Source organism: Erithacus rubecula, assembly GCF_903797595.1.
Source record: "Erithacus rubecula genome assembly, chromosome: Z".
NCBI lineage: Eukaryota > Metazoa > Chordata > Aves > Passeriformes > Muscicapidae > Erithacus > Erithacus rubecula.
The window spans coordinates 31,633,944-31,653,158 of record NC_136661.1 but is presented as its reverse complement, the minus strand read 5'-3'; the positions used below and the strand labels follow the sequence as shown (position 1 = coordinate 31,653,158).

The 19,215-nt window shown below is 54.4% G+C and overlaps 2 protein-coding genes across 3 annotated transcripts; both read left to right on the top strand.

The window, feature by feature from the left end:
* The first annotated feature begins 167 nt into the window (after positions 1-167).
* Positions 168-7,315, top strand: NARS1 (asparaginyl-tRNA synthetase 1). Of its 2 annotated transcripts, none has more exons than XM_079330559.1 (15): positions 168-267; positions 832-914; positions 1,102-1,167; positions 1,267-1,359; positions 1,519-1,608; positions 1,757-1,835; positions 2,296-2,366; positions 2,566-2,652; positions 3,502-3,723; positions 3,825-4,024; positions 4,196-4,331; positions 4,900-5,013; positions 5,444-5,575; positions 5,755-5,886; positions 6,021-7,315. In XM_079330559.1, exons 1-15 carry the CDS (start codon positions 225-227, stop codon positions 6,150-6,152), a joined length of 1,680 nt encoding a protein of 559 aa, XP_079186685.1. In that variant the 5' UTR covers positions 168-224; the 3' UTR covers positions 6,153-7,315. The 2 variants fall into 2 exon arrangements, with proteins under 2 accessions (XP_079186685.1, XP_079186686.1); XM_079330560.1 differs by having other exon boundaries at positions 189-267; positions 835-914.
* Positions 7,316-8,330: 1,015 nt separating this feature from the next.
* On the top strand, positions 8,331-18,223 carry FECH (ferrochelatase). The gene is made up of 11 exons (XM_079330085.1): positions 8,331-8,439; positions 11,050-11,155; positions 12,181-12,300; positions 12,918-13,066; positions 15,485-15,619; positions 15,852-15,958; positions 16,258-16,356; positions 16,431-16,538; positions 16,846-17,010; positions 17,106-17,165; positions 17,374-18,223. The coding sequence occupies exons 1-11, from the start codon at positions 8,358-8,360 to the stop codon at positions 17,509-17,511; spliced, it is 1,269 nt and encodes a 422-aa protein (XP_079186211.1). The 5' UTR covers positions 8,331-8,357; the 3' UTR covers positions 17,512-18,223.
* The last annotated feature ends 992 nt before the right edge of the window (positions 18,224-19,215 follow it).

Here is a 19,215-nt window from a genome sequence, read left to right as displayed (position 1 = left end):
GGGAAGGGAAGGGAAGGGAAGGGAAGGGAAGGGAAGGGAAGGGAAGGGAAGGGAAGGGAAGGGAAGGGAAGGGAAGGGAAGGGAAGGGAAGGGAAGGGAAGGGAAGGGAAGGGAAGGGAAGGGAAGGGAAGGGAAGGGAAGGGAAGGGCGGGGCTGGCCGCGGCTGACGCAAGGAGCCGGAGGGTTGGCTCAGCCGCCCGTGATGCAGTTCCTGCGCCGCGGCCATGGCGGGGGACGTGCTGGGCAGGACGGCGGCGCTGGCCCTCGGTGAGAGCGCGGGGCCCGGCCCCGCACCCCGGCCCGTCCCGTCCCTGCGATCCGCGCAGCCCCGCGTGCCGGTGCCCGGGGGGCGGTGCGGGTCCCCCGGGAGCGGCCGCCGCGCCGCGCCGGGCCGGGCCGGGCACGGGAGGGATCCATCGCTCCTCCTTTCGGCTCCGGCCATGGCCGAGCCCAGCGCTGCCCTGGCCGCTCCCCAGCCCTGTCTCCCTGCGCACAGCTGTTCCTGGGAGGGACTGCTCCTTCTGCTTCCCCATGTGCAGCCAATTGTTCCCGAGGGCTCGGTACCTCGGGAACCCTTGAGATTTTAGCGAGCGCACTGCATGGATTGATTTTTTAAATGAAATATATGAAATAATTCTTATCCTGACTTAGCTGCTGGTGCCTTTGAAGGTTTATCACTGTTGATGACCGTGAAAGGAGTGGGTTGGCTGGACGAGGCCTTTAAAGTCACCTCATCCAGCCCCTGCAGTGAGCAGGGACACACCTATGTGTGCCCACTTTCTTTCTCATAATATTTTTTGAGTAATTGCCCGTATTTATCCTGTATCCCAGAAGAGCTGTATGTGTCTGAACGAGAGGGCAACGACTCCACCGGTGATGGGACACAAAAGAAACCATTCAAAACTGTGTTGAAGGTGAGTGTGGAAAACACCTGCTTTGTTTGGCAGTGTGGAATGTGTTCTGGGCCAAGTAATGGCCCTTGTATTTTTAATTGTGAGTTTCATACCTGTCTTTGCAGCCTGGGCAGGAGCAAAGTGCCTGCTCAGGCTCTGTAAGGATGATTTTGGTTCATTTTTGGTTATTTTCCCCCCTGTTTTTTAGGCATTGATGACAGCAGGAAAAGAGCCATTTCCTACAATTTATGTGGATTCCCAAAAAGAAAACGAGGTGCTGTGGCATTAAAAGGTTTCCTAGTGAGAATTATTTTAGTGCTTCTTGGTGTGAAGGGACACAGCATAATCTGCTGTCTTTTGCTCTCTCCTTTAGAGATGGGCCATCATTTCCAAATCACAGATGAAGAATGTCAAAAAGCTATGGCACAGGGAGCAGATGAAAAATGAAGCTAAGGAGAAGAAGGAGGTAGGCTGCACGAGGAGCAGAGCACCATTGTTTTCCAAAAACATTATAGTGTCATCACCATTCCTGCCCCTCCAGAAAAGCTGCAGGACATTGTTCCTTACGTGTTATTTACAGCTGGCCTGGTCACAGCTATTTAATAAGTAATTTATTTCAAACCAGGCAGAAGATCTCTTGAGAAGAGAGAAGAATTTGGAGGAAGCCAAGAAGGTTGTTATCAAGAATGATCCCAGCCTTCCAGAGCCCAAATGTGTGAGTATGATCCCATTCCTTGGCACATGGTCTGTGCCAGAGCATCTGTCAGCACAGACATTGTGCTGCTCTGGGCTGGGCTCTGCCTGAACTCTAAGAGGTGCTGAACCATTCCCCAATTTCATGGCTTTTATTTCCTGCCCCACAGGTGAAGATCAATGCTCTGGAGGCTTACAGAGGGCAGAGAGTGAAGATTTTTGGCTGGATCCACAGGTTACGGAGGCAAGGTAAAGCACGAGCATTGCTGGGCCCATGCAGGGAGACAGAGCAAGTACAGTGGCCTTCACAGTTTGGACACAGAAAGAGCCTGCTAGCTCCTGGTCTCATGTTTTTAAACCAGCTATATGCCCTCTTTGGTTGATCTCAATGATCACTGCAACACTGACAATTTGCGCTGATGTGGGCCCATACAGATATTTTTAGTCATTATTAGTTATTATTATGTATGTGTGTGTGTATGTGTATATATATGTATATATAATATATTTATATTATGTATTATTATATATAATTACCTTACTATAATATTATATATTATCATTAGCTCAAATCCTACAGGATTTTCAGTTTGGAAGCTAGTCCTGCAGAATTTCCTTGACTTGTTCTGTGTTTTAGCTAACGCTGCCAAATGAGGAGTTTACCAGCACCTGCTCATAGTGAAACCAAATTCCTTCTCTTTTTATCTAGGGAAAAATCTGATGTTTATTGTGTTGAGAGATGGCACGGGGTTTCTTCAGTGTGTCCTTTCTGATGAGCTGGTAAGTTGTGATGATGTTGTTCTGCTGTTAATTGAGCAGTTCATACCTCATGTGGTGTTCTGTGTGGATGTTAACCTGGTGACTCAGTTGTGTTAAACTGCATGTCCCCCCAGAGCAGTGTCAGTGTGATTGCTGCTGTGTGATGCCTGAGGAAAGGTAGCAATAAAAGCTGCTCACCTGTGCCTGTGTCTCGCTGCAGTGCCAGTGCTACAACGGGCTGGTGCTGTCCACGGAGAGCAGCGTGGTGGTGTACGGCACGCTCAACCTCCTGCCCCAGGGCAAGCAGGTACGGCCTTCTCCTCCTCCCTCACCGGTCATTGCTGTGCTGAGGGAAGCACAAGCGGAGCTGGAAGGAATCATTAAATTATTTCAGAGGGAATTAGGGCTAGGGAAAGAACAAAGCTCCCAAAGCTGTGCTGTCACCACTGCTCAGTGTGAGACAGGTGAGCTGTCTGTCTGTTCTGCTTCTGCCTGAAACCCTTTTCTACCCATAGACAATTCCTAGAGTATAACATGCAGAACTGTGTTAACTAAATGACATGGCTTCATTTTCCTTAACAGGTTTATTCACTTTTTATTTTGTGAGGCCAAGAATTTTTTCATATCTGACATGTGTTTGTAGGATCAACCCAAGGGGAAGTAATGTGTGCCCCCACTATTACATTTTGGTAAAAATCTGTGGGTTAGCCTTTGAAAATTTGCATTTGTACCCTAAAAATGCTGTGATTGAGCTAAAAATGCCATTTGTCAGGAGTGGAAGGCAGCTGCAACCCACACGGGGGAGCTGATGAGAGCAGAACTCAGTCACAGACTATTTGGGTTGGGAGGACCTTATAGCTCACCCAGTGCCACCCCCTGCTGTGGGCAGGGTCACCTCCCACTATCCCAGGTTGCTCCAAGCCCCATCCACCCAGCCTTGGACACTTCCAGGGGTGAAGCAGCCGCAGCTTTCTGGGGCAGCCTGTGCCAGGGCCTCAGCAGCCTCACAGGGAAGGATTTAATCCTGATAGCCCGTCTCCCCTGCCCTCTGTGCATGGGAAGCCATTCCCCTTGTCCCATCACTCCAAGCCCTTATGGCAGGACATCCAAGGCACAGGCAGTGGACTTTTCCCCAGTGTTTGTTCTGCTGCTGCAGGCTCCGGGAGGCCACGAGCTGAGCTGTGATTACTGGGAGCTCATCGGCCTGGCCCCGGCAGGAGGGGCTGACAATCTGCTCAACGAGGACTCGGAGGTGGATGTGCAGCTCAACAACAGGCACATGATGATTCGAGGCGAGAACATGTCCAAGATCTTCAAGGTGCGCTCCATGGTCGTGCAGGCCTTCAGGGATCACTTCTTTGCCAACGGATACTATGAGGTGAGTGCGTGCTCCCTGCTCAGCAGGCGGCTGCTCTAGTGCCATGGCTCGCCCTGTCCTCGGTTCTTCACTCGGGCAGTGACAGCCCCGTTCTCCTACAGGTCACACCACCAACCTTAGTGCAGACGCAGGTGGAGGGAGGCTCCACCCTCTTCAAGCTGGATTACTTTGGTGAAGAGGCGTACCTGACCCAGTCATCGCAGCTCTACCTGGAGACCTGCCTGCCAGCTCTGGGAGATGTCTTCTGTATTGCTCAGTCCTACAGAGCTGAGCAGTCCAGGACTCGCAGGCACTTGGCAGAGTACGGACAGTTTCCCTTTTTCCTTTTTAAAAGCTTGATTTCCTTTGTGGTGTGGGAGTAAAAGGGGGTCCAAAGGGTGTGTTTGGGTTGCGGGTTTTTTTAATGAGTTTGTTTCATAGCTACAGATGTATTGCTTGTATGTGACTTTGCAGTGGTGTGCCTCTGTTTCAGGTACACTCACATTGAGGCCGAATGTCCTTTTATAAGTTTTGAGGATTTGTTGGACCGTCTGGAGAACTTGGTGTGTGATGTCGTGGACAGAGTCTTGAAATCACCTGCAGCGAGCTTACTGCACGACCTCAACCCGGTAGGCAGCAATGGGAACAGCCAAGAACATTGGATCTTAAGCCCTTCCTGCTCAGCATATTCATTTGGGAAATGCAGGGCATGGCAGTGAGCTTTCTTACTGTTTGCAATGATAAGAATATTAAACATAATAAGAATGAAAAATCTGCAAGGCTGGTGATGACCAAAGCAGGGAGCTGTGGGGGAAGATGTTTCCTGCTATCGTGCTCCAGAAGCAAACAGTGTGCCATGATTTATAGAAGCGGGTGCTGTGCCAGTGGAATAAAAACCTCCATCCCAGTGCTTGCTGCTGGAGTGTGAGGGAGCAATGAAACAAGTGGTGTTTCAGTTGCTCCCCTGGAGCCCTAAAGCTCTGAAAATACTTATCTTTCCTTCCAGGTGATCTGTGAGATTTACTGGGCTTCACATGGTTGTGTTTGGTTCTAGCTTTGTAGTACTGAGCTTGATTTGTTCATCTAAGCAGTAATTTGATGATGTGGAAGCTGGGAAGGGTCATGGACAGGCTGATCAGCTAGAGAAGTATCCCTTTTAAAATGGTCTCCTCCATCTGTCTTTGCTCTTATCCACAGGGTTTCCAGCCCCCCAAGCGTCCCTTCCGGCGCATGAACTATGCTGAAGCCATCGAGTGGCTGAAGGAGCACGATGTGAAGAAGGAAGATGGCACTTACTATGAGTTTGGGGAGGTACACCTTGCTGGGCCGTGGGGTAATGTCATGTGGGAATGCAGCTGTGGGTTGGGATTTGACCTGATGTCCTTCAGCATTGTGATAAAATCCTGCGTTGTCACCTGACATCAGGCCAGTTCCTTGGCCACACTTGTCCAGCGTGTGAGACAGCTGTTTGAAGGAGCTCAGGAGAGCATGACAGCATAGCCAGGATTTTTTCCCTCCTCAGATTTCTGTCTCATATATTGGGGAGACTTAGATTTTAATTGAACAGTTTTTTTTTCCCCCAGATGTGGGTTTTTATATCGTCTAAGAATTTAGGTAGCTTAGGATGGAAGCGAGGACATGTGCAGTGTGAAAGTCTCTTCGTTTCGTGCCCGTTTCATGCGGGCCTTGTGCCTGGAGCAGTTTTGGTGCTGAATGTTCCTAAAGCCTTCTGTAACCGCAGGACATTCCGGAAGCCCCCGAGAGGCTGATGACAGACACCATTAACGAGCCCATCCTGCTGTGCCGCTTCCCTGCAGAGATCAAGTCCTTCTACATGCAGCGCTGCAGCGACGACTCGCGCCTCACCGAGTCTGTGAGTTGTGTTACCTGCGGGGTGGCTTTAGCAGTGGGGACCTTGGAGTGCTGCAGGAGGCTGCTGGACAGTCCTTGCAGGCTCTGCCCCGCTGCCTGGGCACGGCTGCTGGCTGGCAGAGGGTGCTCGGCTGCTGCAGCAGCGTGGCTCTGAGTGGGACCTGCTGTGGTGCTTTGCAGGTGGATGTGCTGATGCCCAACGTGGGCGAGATCGTGGGCGGCTCCATGCGCATTTGGGACAGCGAGGAGCTGCTCGGGGGCTACAAGAGAGAGGGCATCGATCCCACGCCCTACTACTGGTACACGGATCAGGTCAGTGCAGCATGCACTGCTGGGCTGACACTGCAGCGGGCCTTCTCCCCTCTCAGAGGGCCTGGCAGGTTGGTGTGGTATTGCTGCAGCTGTAAATTACAAGGTGTGTAATATCCCCTCCCTGAATTTCACAGAGGAAATATGGCACGTGCCCTCATGGAGGATACGGTTTGGGATTGGAGCGGTTCCTGACCTGGATTCTGAACAGACACCATATCCGAGATGTCTGTCTGTATCCACGCTTTGTCCAGCGCTGCAAACCTTAGCCATCCTTGGGAAAAACTCCTGGAAAACTGAGCAGCTCATGCTTGGGAAAGAATGATACACTCTGCTGTACCACAGCCTGTCTGACCACAAGACTTCCTGCAACCTGTTGCTAATTCAAATACCAATTTAGGATGTGAAAAGGAAAAAAAAAACCAAAACCTCTTTTTTAAAACAAAAGTGCTAGTCATTAACTGGAAAAAGCCTTAGAAAAATCGTTTAGGTGCATTTATGCTCTTGAGTCATCACAAAACAAAGATCCTGATAAGTTGTCATTTGAAAAACAAGATACACTTCTGCTTTTAATTTCTTAAACTTACAGTATGCTGGGCATTTGATCATTTTGTTTTTAAATTTGCTCCAATTTTAATCTCTTTTCTCTTGGGGTTTCTTGTTGGGGCAGTCAGGAGTTCAGGCTCTTGAAATTGCCTACGAGTGCCCTGTGAGAGTGGTACGCAGAGACGAACAAAGCACTGCATGTTTTTAGTTCCTGCTGATTTTGGGGGGTTCTCTGAGGTGATTCAGTGCAGCACGCAGGATTCCGCTGTGACAGAGGCAGCTTGGCTCTGGGCTCTGGGGCTTTTTCAGATTACTGATTGCTCAGCAGTGCTGAGGCTGCTGGCGATGCAGGCTTTGCTCCCTTTCCCGTGCACACCTGGCTGGATGTGTCTGCTGGTTCCTGGCCACAGGGGGTTCTGGTGCTTTTGGCTTTTTGCTTTTTGGCTGTTTGCAGCCAGAAATGGCTGACTGGGACGCAGAGCAATGGAAACTGAAACACACTGGATTTTCAGACTGTAGTCCCAGCAGTGCTTTCCCATGTCATGTTGAGGTGTGTTCATAGAGCAGCTCCCTGTTTCCTTATGCTACTGCAGCTGAGCTGCTTCACTGGCTGTAATCAACGTAGCAAATAGGGATAATGAAATACTTCATGTGTTCAGTCATCTGTATCATTTCTAGTCATAAAGCAATTCCTTTACCAGAGAGGAAAAAAAAGGTAGGCGCATCATTTGCCTCCTGCACTGAGACATGAGCTGGACTTAGCATTCACTCCTGAAGTTGTTGAGCTGTGGACACCCATATTTTTGTAATAAGTGATTGGTTTTCTTCATCTTGCATGTTATATAAACAGGTCTAAATCAGCAACCAATAAATTATGGCAACAGAAGCTGGTGTGCAAGACAGTACTTGACAATAATGCCCTTTGCTGAGTGTTGGGAGCATGTTGCTTGATACAGTGTGGACAAAAACCCAGGAAAAGGGAATTTTTCAAGTGCAGTAAATGTATTCCATGAACTGGCATGAGCTTTTTTCACCCCCTTTTAAACAAAATCCCCACTAATTAACTTAAAAGCATGATTTTTTTCTAATTTGGAGGGACCACCTCAGCTGCCCAGTGAAATACTCTGGAGAGAATCAATATGGTGCTGACTAAGGTTACTGAGGTAGCAGTGCTGGGGGGGAGCAGCCTGGACTTCTGGCACCAGGTAAAGATTTTATTAAATACTTTCCTTCTAGTGCCTGAAATGATGGGAAGGAAGAAGTGTTGGGAATAGGTGCTTATAGAAAAACATCCCTTGTTTGGGGTGAGTTTTCAGTCCTTAAACCTGACAGGGTTGAGTTGCTTTGTGAAGGTTAAAGGCCTCCTTATCACGAGAGCAGCTAGAGGAAGGACTGAGGATTTAAGAAGTACTCATGGAAGAGGCAGATCAGATAAGGAGCTTAAAAGGTGACCGGATGAAAGATGCTGTGGAACTTACCAGAGACTGCTGTGCAATTCCCCCGGGTGGAGAGAGGTGGAGCGGGATCCGGGAAAGATGCTGCAGCTGCTTGGAACACTAGAGAACCTGGATTTACTTTTATTTTTATTAGAAAAAGAAGCCTGCAGAAGAGAAGAAAATGTGCAATCAGAACGTGGATCTCTCCTCATCCTCACTTTCCCTTAGGGGACACCCGCCTCGGGACCGCCGCCTGCTGTCCCCGGGCCGCCCCGCTTACCGTGCGGGTGCCGGGGCGGTGCTGGGGCCCTGCTGGGCTGTGCCAGGACCGAGCCAGGGCGGTGCCGGGGCTGTGCCAGGGCTGGGCTGTGCCAGGGCGGTGATGGGGGTGTGCCAGACCGTGCTGGGCTGTGCCAGGGCGGTGCTGGGGCGGTACCGGGGCGGTGCTGGGGCCTTGCTGGGCTGTGCCAGGGCGGTACCGGAGGCGGTGCAATGCGAGGGGCGGTAGCGGCGCTGTCTGAGGGAATGCGGGCGGCCAAGATGGCTGCTGTCGCCGCCGCTGCCGGCCGTCACTGTGAGTGTGGGGGCACCGCCGCGATGGCGGGAACGGGGGACCGGGGGCGGCGGGCGGCCTGAGGGCAGCCCGGACACCGCGGGCGCTGCGCGGGCGGGAGCGCGCCGGCACCGCTGGCACCGCGTTACACAACGCCCGAGAGGCGCCTTTCGTAACCCTGACCCGCACCGGGGCCGGCGGGGCTGCTGCGGCTGCCGCCGCGGGGCCGTGCGGCCGACCGACATACCGGGGCGTGCGGCAGGAGCTGCGCGGGGCGATGTCGGCTTCCCGCCACGGCGCTGAGGGGGCTTCGGGAGCTGCGCGCTCGGGGTCTCCGCGCCCTCCCCTCAGGGCCCCCTCAGGCGCGCGGGGTCTCCGCGCCCACCCCTCAGGGCCCCCTCAGGCGCGCGGGGTCTCCGCGCCCACCCCTCAGGGCTCCCTCAGGCGCGCGGGGTCTCCGCGCCCACTCCTCAGGGCCCCCTCAGGCGCTCGGGGTCTCCGCGCCCACCCCTCAGGGCTCCCTCAGGCGCTCGGGGTCTCCGCGCCCACCCCTCAGGGCTCCCTCAGGCGCTCGGGGTCTCCGCGCCCTCCCCTCAGGGCCCCCTCAGGCGCTCCAGTATCTCCGTGCCTAGCCCTCCCCTTCTCCGGGGTCTCTGCGTCCATCCCTCCCCTGCGGTGCTCAAGGGGCTCTCCGCGCCCACCACTCAGGGGCCCCTCAGGTGCTTGGGGGTCTCTGCCCACCCGTCACCTGCTCGGGGCTCTCCGTGCACACCCCTCACCTGTAGTGCTCGGGGGTCTCTGTCCACCCCTCAGGTGTGCGGGGTCTCTGTCCACCCCTCAGGTGCTCGGGGGTCTCTGTCCACCCCTCAGGTGTGCGGGGTCTCTGTCCACCCCTCAGGCGCTCGGGGATCTCTGTCCACCCCTCAGGCGCTCGGAGGTCTCTGTCCACCCGTCAGGTGCGCGGGGTCTCTGTCCACCCCTCAGGTGCGCGGGGTCTCCGCGCCCACCCCTCAGGGCCCCCTCAGGTGCGCGGGGTCTCCGCGCCCTCCCCTCAGGGCCCCCTCACCTGCGCGGGGGTCTCTGCCCACCCGTCCCCTGCGGTGCTCGGGCTCTCTGCCCCTGAGGCTACCGAGCCCTTTGCTGCTGCAGCCCCAGCCTCTTGTCCATGGATTTGTGTGTTTTGCCCTCTGCGGAGCTCAGTTCCAGAGTCCCTCCGTGCCACTGCTGACTCTTGGGGAGGAACGCTTTTAGCAGTGTTCCGTCCAGCTGGGACCATCCTGCTGTGTCCTTGGTGATGCAGGTGGAAACGTGCACCCACCTCAGCTCAAGTGGGGCACTCCCCGGTGTCCTGAGTGGGACAGTGGGACGGATTCCCTGCACGGCCCACCCTGGGATGTTATCCCGGTGCCCCCGGGGGCGGCGTTCCCTGGGGAGCTCCCTCTGTGCCAGAGACACGCGTGTTCTTACAGTGCACAAGTACCAAGGCGGCCGTTGAAACTTCCCTTTTTATTCTCTGGCTGACATGCAGTGTCAGCGCCCCAGAAAGCAATACCCTAAGAGCTGGAAGCACAGCTGTTTGCAAAGAGCCTGTCAGGAGCAGCGGTGCTGGAAGCCCTTAGGTTGCAGCGTTGGTGTCGGGGCAGAGGCAGGCGCGCAGTCTCAGCGCTGCTTTGCGGCGCCTTCCCAGCTCCTGAGGCCCTTCAGGGTCTGTTCAGGAGGTTATTACAGAGCTGTGAGATGTGAGATGCTCTTCCCAGCGGGTGGGCTGAGGAGCTCTGTGCTCTGGGGGCTCATTGCTGCTGAGCTCCTGCGCTCTGACAGGGCAATGATGCACGAGCAATCCCCGGAGAGACGGGCATGCAGAATTTAACCTTTAGGTTTTTTTCCACCATGAGCAATTCACGCTATTTGTGCACTAAACGAATCCCATGTAATGACAATGAGCTCCTGAGGAGAATGAAGTGTGCCTTTGAAAAGGCAGCTGTAACCAGCAGGGAATTGTATGGAGGGGGTGGAAGGATCCTGAAGGATAATGTGGCTGTGTTCAGATGTTCCGGCATAAGGACGGGGGGATGCTGGAGTGAGCCCAGGATGCTCCAGGGCTGGAGCCAGCCTGGCAGAGCTGGAGCTGTTTAGCCCAAAGAGCAGGACCCAGGAGACCTCAGAGCTCTTTCCAGGGGCTAAAGGGGCTCCGGAGAGCTGGGGAGGGAGGGATGTGTGTGTGGACGTGTAAAATCCTGGCGTTTGTCTGATGCTGAAATGCAGATTAATGGACACCAGCCTGCCGGGCAGTCAGGAACAAGGTGGCCCAGGTCAGCAGGTAAATGGATTCTGGAGCTGCTGCTCAGTGTTCCTGACACAGGGTCAAACAGGAGCAGATGTAAACCTACACTGTAGGCATGGTGTCTACATGAGTGAGGAGACACGGAGCTCACGGTGCTGTGGTGGGTTTGTGTGCTGGGGAGGGGTCTGTGCTGCTCTGGTGCAGTCCCTCAGCCCAGCAGGGTTCCCAGTTCTGCCCCAGTGCTGTCTCTCCCTGCAGTGCTGCCCCAGTGCTGCCCCAGTGCTGCCCCAGTGCTGTCTCTCCCTGCAGTGCTGCCCCAGTGCTGCCCCAGTGCTGTCTCCCTGCAGGGCTGAGGAGCTGCAGCCAGCTGCGGGTGCCGCTGCGATGGAGGGGCCAGGCCACGGCTGCTGTGGTGAGCGAGAGCACCAAGCCCCACATCCAGCCCCAGGAGAGGTAGGTGTGGGTCTGGGCTTGCTGCCTCTCCCTGACAGAAGCAGGGCAGCCCCGGGCTTGCTTTGTGTGTGTGAGATTGTTTATCTGCCGGGCTGCACTCACCCAGCCTCGTGTTCTCTGTGCTGCAGGGCAAGGACAGCTCGGGGAGCCTGGGGCCCATGTAAGGCTTGGGGCACTGCAGGAGCAGTGGAAGCACGTTATCATTAACAATAAAAGTTCTGGTTCCTGCTTCCTGGGTTGTATTCAGCATTGTGATACACACTCCAGCAAAGGGAATGCAAGCTGAGGTCCCCAGACACTGGGGCAGGCCTCTTGTAGGACTTTGGCTTTACCAAGAGGAGGGCAAAGTTCCTGTGCCACCCAAACTATCTGCTGGGGAAGTGAGAGGTCCTGCTCTGTAGGCTCCCTTGGGCAAGGAAACACTTCCATGGGGAAATTGGCTGAGAGTTGTGGTCAGCAGCCATTCTGTAAGTGCTGATACCATCTGTGCTGCTGTGCCCTGTGGGATGTTATCCTTACAACACTGTGCCACACCTGCACCTGGATAGGAAATCCATTCTGGAAAAGCCCAAGCCAAGCACTACTGGCCCTGCACTGAAGTGATGTGTGGAAAGGCTTCTTGCTGCTGTCAGTGGTGCAGCAGATGAGATGTGTCCCCACAGCAATGCAGACAAAGGGTTGTGTGAGTGTCTCATCTGTTTCCTGGGGAAGCTGCTGCTCGGTTTGGTTGGGATCCACAGCTGAGACCCTGTTTATAACCTCCCTGGGAGACAGCTTTCTCAGTGTATTTCCAGCTAAAGTTTGTGTTACAAAGGGGTTACTTTTTAAAAAAGCAAAGATGATGTCGTGTCTGGCCATTCCTGTTCCGAGTGCCAGTGTTTGCATTAGCAGGAGGAGCCGTGGAATAGGAGCTGCCTTTGCACAAGGCAAATGCTGGAAGATAAACTGCTTGTTTTGTCATCATAATAAAAATAAAAATAAAAGCTGTGGGTCACTGGGATTTGAAATCTCTGTTGCTTCCACAGGAAACCTAAAACAGGCATCCTGATGTTGAACATGGGAGGCCCGGAGCGGCTGGATGACGTCCACGATTTCCTGCTGCGTCTCTTCCTGGACAGGGATCTGATGACCCTTCCCGCTCAAAAGTGAGGGTCCCCTGTGGGGCAGGTGCTGTTGGGTGTTGCTGAGGCTCTGATATTTGCCTTGTGCAGAGAGCAGCATTCCCTGAGACTGCTGTACCTGGGAGCAGTCAGTGCAGGAGGCTGTGCCAGACCCCTCTGGAAGGGGCTGGGCTGTGTTTTAATGGCAGGGTGGTGGGACAGAGCAAACCATGCTGCTGTGCTGTACTGCATGGATTGCAGGGTCTGGCTGGGCTGTGCTTTAATGGCTGGGTGGTGGGACAGAGCAAACCATGCTGCTGTGCTGTACTGCATGGATTGCAGGGTCTGGCTGGGCTGTGCTTTAATGGCTGGGTGGTGGGACAGAGCAAACCATGCTGCTGTGCTGTACTGCATGGATTGCAGGGTCTGGCTGGGCTGTGCTTTAATGGCTGGGTGGTGGGACAGAGCAAACCATGCTGCTGTGCTGTACTGCATGGATTGCAGGGTCTGGCTGGGCTGTGCTGGGCAGTGCTGTGCTGTGTTTTAATGGCCTGGGCAGTGGCACGCCGTGCTGTTAACCCCTCTCTGTCCCTGTGCTGTGTTTTAATGGCCTGGGCAGTGGCACGCCGTGCTGTTAACCCCTCTCTGTCCCTGTGCTGCAGCCAGCTGGCTCCGCTCATCGCCCGGCGCCGCACCCCCAAAATCCAGGAGCAGTACAGCAGGATCGGCGGCGGCTCCCCCATCAAGAAGTGGACGGCGGTGCAGGGAGAGGGCATGGTGAAGCTGCTGGACAGCATGTCTCCTTGCACTGGTACTGCCCTGCCCTGCTCCCACGGCTGCTTCTGCTCTCTGCTGGACGAGCACCTTTGGCTTCTTGGTTTCCACTGGGGGCTGGGGTGGATTTCAGCCCTGCTGGGGGGCCATGGCCAGCATGGTGCAGGAGGGACTCCCTTGGTCCTTAGGTTGGGCTTGGGGAGTCACCTGTGTCTGTCCTGTGATCGGGTGAGGGCTGTGGCAGACTGAGTGTGTTATTCTCAGGTGTCCAGGTGTGTGGCACTGCCAGGCAGCATAGCTTGCCCTGCTGGGGCCTGAGGAATCCTGCACTGAAGAGAAGTGGCTGAGGCTGAGATGGGAAGGAAGAGCAGTGTGTTTGATGTCAGAGGGGTGTGGGAGGAGGGTTCAGAGTGCTGCTCCCAGCTGCTGTGTCAGGGCTGTGCAGATGAGCAGTGCAGATGAGCAGTGCAGGGCACGGCTCAGCGATAGCAGCGAGCCCCGCCCGGGACACAGCAGCAGATAAGGCTGGGCAGCTGGGCTGGGTGCAGGGAGATGCTCTCTTTGCCAGTCCTTCAGCTGAGAAAACTTCAGACATGAATAGAGCCTCCCCCCTCTGAGTGTCACACACCCTCTGAAGCTCCCTCACTGGTGCCTTCATCCAGGTGATGTCCAATCCTTCCTCCTCAGATTCTCCAGGCTCCTCCCTAGCTTGGTTTTAGCCCTGGTCCCTGCAGGAGCAGGCAGAGCCTGAGGCCTGCTGTGCCATCCCAGGCAGGAGTGTTCTTGGAGCCCTGAGGGCTCAGGCTTGCAGCAGGTTCTGCAGATAAGGCTGGGAGGGTTTATCTGCCTTTCCCAGTGTCCCACTCCCACTTGCTTTAGTTTAGTGACACTCTCTGTGCAGTCACACCCTTCTCTGGGCACCTCTCCCACCTGATAAGTCCTTTGGAGGCTTTTTTTTACTTGACAGCAGCTGCAGTTTAACAATAGAATGTGCTGAGCACTGCCAACAGTTTCCTTCAGCATCCCAGGTGACCTTGCAGAGCACTGTGTTCCCTAGAACAGCCTGGGACACCTGGATGTGCCTGCAGCCAGCATTTGGGAGGATGGTGTGCTCACAGGTGGCACTTTGGCAGTGCTGAGCCCTCTGAGTGAGTAACTGGCAGGAGATGCTGCTACCATGTGAAATGTGGCACAAAAACCAAACTTTTAGGCCCACTTTGCCTTGATCTGGTCTGGGCAACAAGTGAAACCTGAGTGTGTCAGCAGCACTGCTCTCCTCCTGAATGCAGACACAGCATAGGAGGGAGCTGGCCCTGCCTGAGCCAAGAGCAGGCAGGATGTCACTGCTGTTTAAACAGCCTGTGTACAGACACCAGCACCTCTCTCTTGCTGCCCATGGTCCTAACAAATCTGACCCTGCCAGGGTATTGCTTCCAGGCTGGCCACGTTCTTCCCAAAATGTCCTTTCCTGGCTTCAACTCCTGCAGCCCCTGCCGTGCCTGCTCAGGCTTTTGTCTTTAGTGCCATTCAAAGATGTTAATGAGGTTACTGGCTCAAGGGCCCCTGAAGTTGGCTCTTTATTTGCTGCTGCTCCCAGCTGGGAGCTCTCGTGCCTCCTGCAGCGCTGGGGCTGAATAAACCTGTTTTCTGAATCCTGCATCAATGTGTGGAGTGGAGCCCAAGCATGGGACATCTGCTTCCTCCAGAAACCTGCTGAATGTTATTTCAGAGCCACTGACCTGGAAACCCTGATAAAGAAACTTTGCTTTTGTTCTCCTAAGAGCCTCTGTCCTCCACTTAAAAAACCAAAATAGCTAACTTCTGCCTGCCTCCCATCCCCATACCAAGCCATGCTCCCAAAGATTAGAGAGAAGAAATGGAGGAGCCTGAGATGTCCTCATATTGCTGCCAAAATTAGCTGTAAGAGCCATGAAGCTTTTTATCAAACCCTCCAAACTCAGAATGGGAGAGCATGTGTGCCTGGTTCAGTGCTCTGCTGCCCCAGACAGCAGTGCTGGGCAGGGGGGCAGCTGCAGCTGTGAGGTATTGGGGTGTCCATTTACCTTCTCACTTTGTTACACTTTTTACCATCATGTCCTTAAAAGCAGGACTGGCCTGGTGACACACCAGGGCTGTGTCCAGGCTGGGAACTGTGCCTCTGCTAATGCAGGAGAAGCAGGCAGGTGATGCTCCTGTAGAAGCAAACCACAATATAAATCATTTCTAAATCTTTATCCCAGCCCAGCGAGGTACCAGAAAACTGCTTGGCCCTAGGAAGGGCTTACATGACATTGCTTTAAAAAAGTAGCCAGGAACCATCAGCAGCTTTATTTCAGCAGCTGCAGCCTGCCTGTTTCTGTCTGTCTGTCATACACACAGTGTCACTGGTGGCTCTCAGCTCTGTCTGACATGCACACAGTGCCACTGATGCTCTCTCCTGGCTCCCTCCCTGCAGCTCCTCACAAGTACTACATCGGGTTCCGCTACGTGCACCCGCTGACGGAGGAGGCCATCGAGGAGATGGAGAGGGACGGTGTGCAGAGGGCCATTGCCTTCACCCAGTACCCCCAGTACAGCTGCTCCACCACAGGTGAGCCCTGCCCAGCCACAGCAGCTGTGGGCACGTGGATAAACCAGCTGCTCTCTGGCCCGGCTGGTGCTGGGTGACCCGGGGTGCAATTGTTCCTGCTGCAAACTCTCAGCTCCCTTCATTTATGGCTGTCTTTTAATTATGTGGCATTTTAAGATATGATAAGAGCTTGCTGCCAAGCTGTTTCAGCCTGCCAGCTTGCTGAGCTTGTGTTGGTAATTGTCTGTTTCAGGAAGCAGTTTAAATGCCATTTATCGCTACTACAACCAGAAGGGGGAGAAGCCAAAGATGAAGTGGAGCATAATTGACCGCTGGCCCACACATCCCCTTCTCATTCAGGTGTGGGTCTGGAGGCTCTGAGGTGTACATGTCTGCTTTTAAAATATAGAAAGAATACTGAGGTAGGATAACAGGAAGGCTTCAGTCTGAGGGTGCATTTTAGTGATGAGCTGGCTCTCCTCTGCCCTGTCTGAAATGACAGGAGGAGGTTATTTCATGCCCCATGCTTTGGCAGTGCCCACTGTGCACGTGCTGCATTAAAAGCTGGGTGATGTTACCCTGCTGCTGGTGGCTGGAAGGAACCTCTGCAGGCCATTAGTCCTGGCTCAGGTCTGTGTTTCTGTTCCTGTTTTCCACAGTGCTTTGCTGATCACATCCAGAAGGAGCTGAACCTGTTCCCACCAGACAAGAGGAAAGAGGTGGTGATCCTGTTCTCAGCCCACTCGCTGCCCATGTCTGTGAGTCCCTGGGGACAGGCTGGGGGTGCCAGCCCTCTGCTCCTCCCCAGTGACAGAGGCTGTGTTTGGTGCAGGTGGTGAACCGTGGCGATCCGTACCCGCAGGAGGTGGGAGCCACTGTCCAGAGGGTCATGGAGAAGCTCAACTACTCCAACCCCTACAGGCTGGTGTGGCAGTCCAAGGTATGTGCTGGGGAGGCTGAGCAGCTAAACCCTGTGCAGGGCCTCACTGGACTGGAAAAAATCCACCTGTTTACATTTTCACTTATTTTCTTCAGTCGTGTTGAGGCCAGCCCAGGTTCTGTTCCTCTGAGGTGTAAGGGTGGGAAGTGTGTCTGCGTTAAACATTTAATGGAGAAAGGGAGAAGTCCAGCCAAAACCAGGGAAATAAAAATAACTGTCTCTATCCTAGTCATAACCTAAGGCAACCTGGGTGTTCCTTGTAAGAATGTTAGAGTGGTTTTCCTTTATTTCTCCCTCTTTGTTCCAGGTTGGGCCAATGCCTTGGCTTGGTCCCCAGACAGATGAGACCATCAAAGGGCTGTGCCAGCGAGGAAAGAAGAACATGCTGCTGGTGCCAATAGCATTCACCAGTGACCACATTGAAACCCTCTATGAGCTGGACATCGAGTATGCCCAGGTTTTAGCCAACGAGGTGAATGCTCTGTGCCTTTGCTCCCTTTGAATGGAGTGGGAAGATTTTGGATCAGATTAACAGGTGTAACTTTCTCCTCCTCATTTTTGTCTCAGTGTGGCGTTGAGAACATCAGACGAGCAGAGTCTCTCAATGGAAACCCACTGTTCTCCAAGGTACAGCTGTGCTGCAGAGGTTTGCTGTTGTCTGGGGGTGTTTCCAGGTAGTTCTTCACGTGCTTTGGGTTGGAGAGCAGCAGTGGAGCCCCTTGCACAGGGGGTTTGCTGTACTGCACTTGGTGTGTTTTTGTGGGGGGGCTCAGGGCTGGCTCAGGGGGGCTCCCAGCTGGATCTGCCCCCTGTGACCATTGTCCCCTCCCTGCAGGCCCTGGCAGACCTGGTGTGCTCCCACCTGCAGTCCAACGAGGTGTGCTCCCGGCAGCTGACCCTGTGCTGCCCGCTCTGCGTCAACCCCGTGTGCAGGGAGAGCAAGGCCTTCTTCACCAGCCAGGGCCAGCCCTGAGAGCCTCAGCTGGGGCTGTGCCTCCCACTGACAGCTGCACCGTGTTTGCTGGCTCTGCAGAGAGCTGCAGGAGGCAGGGAGGAAGGGCATTTGTCCTGTCAGGTGTGAGAGGTCTCCCCTGCTCCAGCAGACTGAGCCCAGCACTGAGCACTGGGACTCTCACAGCTGTTTCACAATTAGCTTCTCTTTCTATGCAGGATTGATTGGTGTGCAGGGTGGCCACCAGTGCATTAACTTGCCAGGTCAAAGGTTTTGCTTAAGGTGCAGTCTGAGCAGCACAGCCTGTTGTCTGTTCTGAGAGGGACTTTGGAAATCAAGTGACTTCTAATGCTTTTTAATAATGTTTATATATATATATATGTTTTGTTTTTAGGACATAAAGATAGGCTTTGTTTTGGTTTGGTTTTCCCCTGCCAGAAACTTCCAGTGAAAGCTTAGCTGGGATAGTGGAACGCACAAAACTTGTTTACATTTTCTAGGAAAAACATTTTCATTATCTGCAGGCAAGTATTTGAAGAGCCCCAATTGAAAGCAATTAGCCTGCTTGGGTGATACTGGAGAATTTGCTCCACTGAACCTGCATGTTTCAAGTCTAGCAGGAGCACGTGTGGGAACATGCTGGCTTATCTGTTAAGCAGAATGGCTTGTGAAGTTCTTCTTATTTTGATTTAAAAGGGCTTTTTCTGTTTGGTGAAGTAAATTTAGGAAGTCAGGCTTGTTCTCCAGGAGGTTTCTAGATCCACTCGGTGCTTTCTACTGTGGCTTTGTGGGATAGCCTGTGGAGTGCCACAGGTAGGATTGATCTGGCTTCATTGCTGTTATTGAAATGGTGAGCAGGAGCAATTTCCATTCCACACTGCAGAGCCCTGTGCTGGGCTCTCCTGCAGGGCTCCAGCCCTGGCACTGGCTGTGCCCCAAGCTCTGAGCCCAGCCCACGTTCACCTGATGCCCTTAGCACTGAAATGGCAGCACTGGCCCTGCAGGCTGGCTCCTGGCACTGCTGGCTCCTGGCACTGCTGGCTCCTGGCTCCTGGCATTGCTGGCTCCTGGCACTGCTGGCTCCTGGCTCCTGGCACTGCTGGCTCCTGACTCCTGGCACTGCTGGCTCCTGGCACTGCTGGCTCCTGGCTCCTGGCACTGCTGGCTCCTGGCTCCTGGCATTGCTGGCTCCTGGCTCCTGGCACTGCTGGCTCCTGGCATTGCTGGCTCCTGGCATTGCTGGCTCCTGGCACTGCTGGCTCCTGGCTCCTGGCACTGCTGGCTCCTGGCACTGCTGGCTCCTGGCACTGCTGGCTCCTGACTCCTGGCACTGCTGGCTCCTGACTCCTGGCACTGCTGGCTCCTGGCACTGCTGGCTCCTGGCTCCTGGCATTGCTGGCTCCTGGCACTGCTGGCTCCTGGCTCCTGGCACTGCTGGCTCCTGACTCCTGGCACTGCTGGCTCCTGGCACTGCTGGCTCCTGGCTCCTGGCACTGCTGGCTCCTGGCTCCTGGCATTGCTGGCTCCTGGCTCCTGGCACTGCTGGCTCCTGGCATTGCTGGCTCCTGGCATTGCTGGCTCCTGGCATTGCTGGCTCCTGGCTCCTGGCACTGCTGGCTCCTGGCACTGCTGGCTCCTGGCACTGCTGGCTCCTGACTCCTGGCACTGCTGGCTCCTGGCACTGCTGGCTCCTGGCACTGCTGGCTCCTGGCACTGCTGGCTCCT

What these genes read in the sequence shown, in the direction of transcription:
- NARS1 (XM_079330559.1), top strand. Translation starts at nt 225, where the DNA reads ATGGCGGGGGACGTGCTGGGCAGGACGGCGGCGCTGGCCCTCG. An exon ending in TTGCCAACGGATACTATGAG is followed by an intron (nt 3,724 to 3,824) that starts GTGAGTGCGTGC and finishes GTTCTCCTACAG; the next exon opens with GTCACACCACCAACCTTAGT. An exon ending in ACTACTGGTACACGGATCAG is followed by an intron (nt 5,887 to 6,020) that starts GTCAGTGCAGCA and finishes TGAATTTCACAG; the next exon opens with AGGAAATATGGCACGTGCCC.
- FECH (XM_079330085.1), top strand. Translation starts at nt 8,358, where the DNA reads ATGCGAGGGGCGGTAGCGGCGCTGTCTGAGGGAATGCGGGCGGCCAAG. An exon ending in CGCCGCTGCCGGCCGTCACT is followed by an intron (nt 8,440 to 11,049) that starts GTGAGTGTGGGG and finishes GTCTCCCTGCAG; the next exon opens with GGCTGAGGAGCTGCAGCCAG. An exon ending in CACATCCAGCCCCAGGAGAG is followed by an intron (nt 11,156 to 12,180) that starts GTAGGTGTGGGT and finishes TTGCTTCCACAG; the next exon opens with GAAACCTAAAACAGGCATCC.